A 6,580-nucleotide genomic window follows, 5' to 3' on the forward strand; every position below is an offset into this window, starting at 1 on the left:
AGAGCATCAAAAATACAAACCGTGGGGCGGCGGTGGCAGGCGACGCCGGGGCCGAGCCGGGGCCCACGGGCACCCGCAGTCCGGGGTGATGCCGAGTGGGCACCGGGCCCCTCACCGGCTATACCAGGGCGGTCCGGGGCTCGCAGGGACCCACGCTGGCGCAGCTGCTCTTGCGGCGTAGCCCGGGGGTGGCCGGGCTACCGGGGCCCTCGCCGGGGCAGCCGTGCTGCAGCAGGATGTCGGCACACTCCTGGCTGCCGGCACGGCGGGCGTAGAAAAGCGCCGTGCGGCCCTGGCCGTCCCGTGCCCGAACGTCTGCGCCGTACTGCAGGCAAAGCCGACGTGTGAGCCGCCCCACGCAGCCATCCCCGGTCCCCGAGGCCATGACATGGTCCCTGTGGCCGTGCTGCGTCCCCAGTAGCCATGCCGTGTCCGCCATGGATGTGCCACATCCCCCATGGTCATGGCACGTTCCCCCGCGGCCATCCCATGTCTTTCTTGGCACGGTGTGATTCTCATAGCCATGCCACGGTCCCCAAGACCATGCCACGTCTCCCATAGCCATGTCATAGTCCCCACGACCATGCCGTTTGCCCTCTGGCCATGCCATGGTCCCCATGACCGTACCACGTCGCCCATGGCCACGTCATAGTCCCCGTGACCATGCTATCTCCCCCCTGGCCATGCCACGACCCCCGTGACCATTCCACGTGCCCCATGACCACCCGATGCCCCCCCATGCCATGCCACAGCCCCTCCACCACCACCCAGTCCCCCTCTCCGCCCCCCGCCCCCCGACATACCCACACTAGCAGCTGGGTGATGACCACGAGAGCCATGTCACAGGCTACGTGCAGCGCCGTGCGCCGGTCCTTGTCGCCGGTGCTGACGTTGAGCTGTTCCTTCTTGCTGTGGGCCAAGAGCAGCAGCACCGTCTCCAGGTCCTTCTCCAGCACCGCACAGAAGAGCTGCTCCCCCAACGGCACCTCGGTGGCCGGCAGCGGCGCCAGGAAGAGCCGCTGCTCGTACTTGGCCCGGATCCACGACTCCCGCTCCTCCCTGGGGAGACGGGTGGCATCAGGGACCGCGTGGTCGCGGGGAGGTGGCATGGCAGTGACGTGGTGGGGGGGGAGGGGGGGGGGGGACGGGGACACCCACCGGGATGACTCGTGGGTGGGTTTGCAGCGGCCCTGCGGGTTTTTCTCCCAGATGCTGTTGGCGGTGGCGTTGCCGATGGATGTCAGGACCAGCGTGAGCTCCCGGGGCCAGTCGTCCAGGTCGAGGGAGCGCACGCGGGACAGGTGGGTGCCCAGGTTGCGGTGGATCCCCGAGCACTCGATGCAGATCAAGGCTCCCAGGTTCAGGCTGGCCCAGGTGGGGTCTGGTGGGAGGATGGGGGAATGCGCAGAGACCGTTGGCACCGTGCCAGGGTGGCCCGTGGCATTGCCTGGCCCATGGCATGGCCCATGGCAGCATGTGGCCGTTGCATGGTCCGTGGCATCCCTCGGCTCGTGGCACCCCATGGCGCGCGGCACAGTGTGACCCATGGCACCACGTGTGACCCGTGGCATTGTGTGGCCTGTGCCATCACGTGGCACGTGGTGGTTCCTAGCCTGGGGCATTGGGTAGCCCATGGCATGACATGGCCCATGGCATTAGGTGGCCCGTGGTGTCATGTGGCACATGGCACTTCCTTGCCCGGGTTATCCGGTGGCCCGTGGCACCATGCCACCCCACAGCACCATCCGGCTCATGGCACACCTTGATCCACAGCACTGCAGGGCCCGTGGCACCGTGTCACCAGTGGCACCCTCGGCTCCACGTGGCGCACAGCGCTGCGTGGCCTATGGCACCCCAAGAGCAATGACACCCCATGTGGCCCGTGGCACCGATGGCACCCAAGTAACCACTGACACCACGTGAACCACGGCACTCTGTGACCAATGACCACCACCCCCCACGGCCCGTGGCCCCATATGGCCAGTGGCACCATGCAACCGATGGCCCCCCGTGGCCCTGCGTGACCAACGACCCCCCCCAGGAGACTCACTGGGTGCCCCACAGTCCACGCAGAGCGAGTTGCCCCGGGCGTTGCGGATGGCCTGGATGGCCACGGCTTCGCTCTGGCTGTCCATGCGAGCCTGGGGAAGACGAAGGCGGTGGGGGGTGAGCAGGGCAGGGGGTGGTGGCATCATGGACCCCCCCCCCTCCCTGGCCACCCGTGGGGGTCCTACCTTGTTCTTGCTGCTCTCACAGCACTGCAGGCTGGCCAGGATCTGGCTCTCGATGGCCTGCACCCAGGCATCACGTTCCTCGAAGCTGCCCGCCTCGAAGTGCCACGTCTGGCCCGTGCTGGACACGATGATGAACTCAAAGTTCTCCTCCTCTGCGGGACCAGAGACCCCCCCCGGTGGGTGGTGGGATGGGGACGGATGGTGCCGCACAGGGATCCCGCACCCGGGGAGTGCCGGGCTGCACCAGCACCCCCCTCCCCATCCACCCCCCTGCACCCAAAGGGGTGCCCACCCCGGTGTTGCCCACCACCCACCCGCTCCCCGGGGACCCCCCCCTCGTCTCTGCCCGGCCGCCGGGCAGGGAGGGGAGGATGGGGCAGGGGATGCGATGGCAGGAGGCGAGGATGGGACACAGCCACATGCATGAGTGGAGCAGGCCACGCGCCACGCACCACGTTACCTGTTTTATAAATATTTCTTAAACTACCAAAGCTTTTTAATTTCCACATTTTGCGCTTGGCTGCGGAGGGTCCGGGGGCAGCGAGAGCAGAGAGAGGAAAGGGGGAGAGAGAGTCACGAGAGGAGCCCGCAAAGCCCCAGCAGGACGGGGACGAGGTGCAGGGGGGTGGCAGGCGGTGGCAGAGCAAGGTGTGGGGGGGACACACGGAGGCGTGAGGAGGGCAGCGGTGGCTGAGCGTGGCAAGGGCAGGCGTTGGGGGGGCAGGATCGGGCCCAGATCCTCCGTTCGCATGAGCCCTGTGGCATACCGGGATGTCATCCCCGTGGGGTGCAGTGGCATTGTCCCCACGGCTCGGTGGCCACTGTCCACGAGTGACCGGGGCTTGGGGCACCGTCCCTGTGGCTCTCACCTTCTGCCTGCCCGGCCGAGCCCTCCGTCTTGGACGGCGTCATCAGCTTCTTCCGTCGGTGCTTCTTCCTGTCGATCATGGGCGATGGCGGCGGGTCTTTGCCGGAGCTGCTGGGGCTGGATATGGCTTCGAAGGCAGGGGGGCCGTCTGCCGAGAGACCCACACACTGGGGTACTGGGGGCCACCGAGCTCTCCAGGGCCACTGTGCTCATTAGGATCACTGGGGCCACCAGGGTCACAAGGACCAGTGGGCTCACCAGGGCCATTGGAGCTGCCAGAGTCACCAAATTCACCAGGGCCACTGGGGTCATTAGGACCACCAGGGTCACCAAGTCCACTGGTCTCACCAGGATCACCAGGGTCACCAGGGCCACCGGAACCAGGGTCACCAAATCCACCAGGGTCACTGGGGCCACTGGGCTCACCAGGGCCACCAGGTTCATTGTGGCCTCCAGGATCACCAGGGCCACCAAGGGCCACCGGGTCCCCAGGCTCACCAGGTGCCACCAGGGTCCCTAAGGGCCTCCCTGGGCAAGGTCCCTGGCTCCATCTCGGCGAGGTAGCTGGGTCCACGAACACGAGAGGGGACGGGGACGGGGACACTCACCAGAGCCAGACAGTTTGGCGCTGGAGGCGGAGGCGCAGCGCTGCAGCGACCGCTCAGCCTTGCCCGTGCCCTTCATCCCCGGCTCCGGTGGGAGGCTGAGCCCCACCGGGGAGGCACCGGCTGCGGGTGGAGAAGGACCGGTGTGACACAGGGGGTCCCCCCCCACACCCCCACCCCACCGCCACCATCACCACCCCGGTACTCACCACTGCCCTCGGGTGCTGTCCCACCGCCCACGTCCTTCACCAGCCCGTTGATGCTGGCGGAGGGACCGCAGGCAGAGATGGCGCGGGGCGGGCGCTTGCCGGGGACCTTGACGGTGGTACGGAGAAGGTCCATCTCCTTCCCATGGGTGCTGTGGATGTAGTCCTGCCACGGGGACAGGTGGGGGCTGAGATCGTGGCTCCCCCCCACTGTGGGGACAGGGGTGGGGACGGGGACACTCACGTTGATGCTGGGGTGGTAGAAGAGGAGCCCGTTGCTGGACAAAGTCACGTACTTCTTCTTCCACTCCTTGTTGAGGGAGTTGCCGCTGCGCTTCAGCAGGAAGCTCTGGGGACGAAGGGAGGGTGAGGGGGACAGGGAGGGGACGGCTGGGGACCTTGTCGTGTCCCACCACCGCCACCACCGCCCCGCCGACCTGCTTGATGGGGATGGCACGGCCGCTGCCCGCCACCTCGCCCCGGCTGTCCAGGCTCCGCTTCTCTGAGTCGCTGCCCCGGCGCGTCTGCGGGGGACGGGGTCGGTGGGACGCGTGGTGGGGGCACTGGGGGTGCCACGTCCCCCACCACTGTGGCTCCGCTGTGGGGACACCCTGGGGTGCCCATGTTCCCCCACTGCCAGAACCACACGGTGGGGACACCCTGGGTGCCATGTGTGTCCCCCATCACCACCCTGCCAGGGGGGGGCACCCTAGATGCCACGTGTCCCCCTGTGCCACCACCACCACCATGCCAGAGGGACACCCCAGGTACTGTCTACCCCCTGCTGCTGGGTAGACAACCCGAACGCCGCATGCCCCATGCTGCCACCACCCTGCTAGGTGACACCCTGGATGCCACGAGCCCTCCCCACTGCCACCACCCTGCCAGGGGGACACCGTGGGTACCACACGGCTGCCACCACGGGGGTCCCGGCACACTCACGGCAAAGAGGCTGGTGCGGCGCTTGGCCCCGCGGTGCAGGGAGCTGGGGGTGCCCAGGGGGGCCGGGGTCTCGCTCCGCAGCTCCCGGTGGCTGACGTTGGGGGTGGATGGCAGCGAGGATGAGTAGTCGCTGGTGTGGCCACCGTTGCTGGCCTAGATGGGACGTGGGGTCAGCCCCGGCATCCCGTGGCCAGAGGGACAGGTTGAGGTTTGGGGGGGCAGCACCCGGCTGAGGCAGGGCGAGCCGGGGGGTACCTGGCCGGGGTGGATGCCCCCGACGGGGGTGGATGCAGCCGAGTGGCTGGGGGTGCTGGGCAGAGATTTGCAGGACGCCATGAGCTGCTGCTGCTTCTTCAGTGCCACCACCTTCTGGGCGACTGCGCCGAGAGCCTCGCGTCAGGCGGGTCATGCTGCCGAGACCCCCCCCCCCGCCCACCCGCCCGGCCACGGTCCCCATCCAACCCCGCCAATGGTCCCCATCATCCCACCCAGCCATGGGTCCTGTGCCACTCTGGCCGCAATTCCCAACCTACCCAACACGATCGCCATCCCACGGTCCCTGTCCTACCCGGTCACTGGTCCCCATCCTGCCACTGACCATGGCCCCCATCCCACCACCAGCATGCAATCCCCCCCCTCCACTCCGGCTACGCCGGACCTGCTGGCACAGCCGAGCACCCCAGGACACCCACCCTCATTGAAGACCCGGTCAACGTTGAGGCCGTACGTGGCACAGGTCTCGTAGTAGAGGCACCGCTTCATGTCCCCGCAGAGCGCCTGAGCCCGGGCGTCCTCGATCACCCGGGGGTTGGAGGAGCTGATCTTGTCTGGGGGGGAAGCAGGGGAGTGAGGCGGGGATCATCCCGACCCCATCCCTATGGGGCTGGTCCCACACCCCCAGCTCACCCTGGGTGCCCACCAGCGCCAGGGCCACCTCACTGGTGCCCCGGTAGCCGCTGAGCAGCGCGTGCAGCTGCGTCACCTCCTCGAAACTGCTCTCGTTCTCCAGGCTGAAGACGAAGATGACGGCGTCCACCCAGCTGGCAAACTGGTGGGGGGACGCGGACGGGGGTCAGGGCTCAGCACCGGCCGGCACAGCACGGCCCCTGGCCCCCAGTCCCCAGGTACCTTGGCGTCCGGGGCGCCTCCTTCCTCCCGGATGAGCAGGAGGTGGCTCTGGCCATCGACTGTCACCTCACGCTTGAACTGACCACCTGGAGCCGGAGGGAGGAGAGGGGGAAGCCTTCTGGCTCTGCCTGACCCCATCGCCTTGAACAACCCATGGCCATGCCCAGCACCATGACCTTCTCCATACCATGGCCATGCCCAGCACCATAGCCTTGCCCCCATGGTCATGCCCAGCACCATGACCTTCTCCATCCCGTGGCCAGGCCCATCACCGTGACCTTGTCCATCCCATGGCCAGGCCCATCACCATGACTTTGTCCCCCATGGTCATGCCCAGCACCGTGACCTTGTCCATCCCATGGCCAGGCCCATCACCATGACTTTGTCCCCCATGGTCATGCCCAGCACCATAGCATTGTCCATCCCATGGCCATTCCCAATACTATGGCCTTGTCCATCCCATGGCCATGCCCAGCACCATGACCTTCTCCATCCCATGGCCATGCCCAATACTATGGCCTTGTCCCATCTTCATGACCTTGTCCATCCCCATGGCCTTGCCCATCCCATGCCCAGCACCACGACCTTCTCCATCCC

At 67.3% G+C, this 6,580-nt stretch overlaps 2 protein-coding genes across 2 annotated transcripts in view; one reads left to right on the forward strand and one right to left on the reverse strand.

The window, feature by feature from the left end:
- The window catches only part of OS9 (osteosarcoma amplified 9, endoplasmic reticulum lectin), a 17,715-nt gene extending 17,626 nt beyond the window's left edge, over positions 1 to 89 (forward strand). Inside the window, exon 14 of the mRNA XM_010572843.1 lies at positions 3 to 89. Coding sequence (XP_010571145.1) covers positions 3 to 89 — 87 coding nt within the window. The remainder of the gene's footprint in view (positions 1 to 2) is intronic.
- A 29-nt stretch (positions 90 to 118) lies between these two features.
- AGAP2 (ArfGAP with GTPase domain, ankyrin repeat and PH domain 2) overlaps positions 119 to 6,580 on the reverse strand; it is a 12,915-nt gene continuing 6,453 nt past the window's right edge. The window contains exons 2-16 of the mRNA XM_010572844.1: positions 5,984 to 6,069; positions 5,762 to 5,903; positions 5,548 to 5,682; positions 5,111 to 5,232; positions 4,856 to 5,008; positions 4,351 to 4,437; positions 4,158 to 4,262; positions 3,917 to 4,079; positions 3,711 to 3,830; positions 3,104 to 3,250; positions 2,235 to 2,386; positions 2,051 to 2,141; positions 1,159 to 1,381; positions 804 to 1,059; positions 119 to 325 (exon numbers count right to left, since the gene is read on the reverse strand). Coding sequence (XP_010571146.1) covers positions 119 to 325; positions 804 to 1,059; positions 1,159 to 1,381; positions 2,051 to 2,141; positions 2,235 to 2,386; positions 3,104 to 3,250; positions 3,711 to 3,830; positions 3,917 to 4,079; positions 4,158 to 4,262; positions 4,351 to 4,437; positions 4,856 to 5,008; positions 5,111 to 5,232; positions 5,548 to 5,682; positions 5,762 to 5,903; positions 5,984 to 6,069 — 2,189 coding nt within the window. The remainder of the gene's footprint in view (positions 326 to 803; positions 1,060 to 1,158; positions 1,382 to 2,050; positions 2,142 to 2,234; positions 2,387 to 3,103; positions 3,251 to 3,710; positions 3,831 to 3,916; positions 4,080 to 4,157; positions 4,263 to 4,350; positions 4,438 to 4,855; positions 5,009 to 5,110; positions 5,233 to 5,547; positions 5,683 to 5,761; positions 5,904 to 5,983; positions 6,070 to 6,580) is intronic.

This window comes from Haliaeetus leucocephalus, unplaced genomic scaffold, assembly GCF_000737465.1.
Source record: "Haliaeetus leucocephalus isolate CR32 unplaced genomic scaffold, Haliaeetus_leucocephalus-4.0 Scaffold361, whole genome shotgun sequence".
Lineage (NCBI taxonomy): Eukaryota > Metazoa > Chordata > Aves > Accipitriformes > Accipitridae > Haliaeetus > Haliaeetus leucocephalus.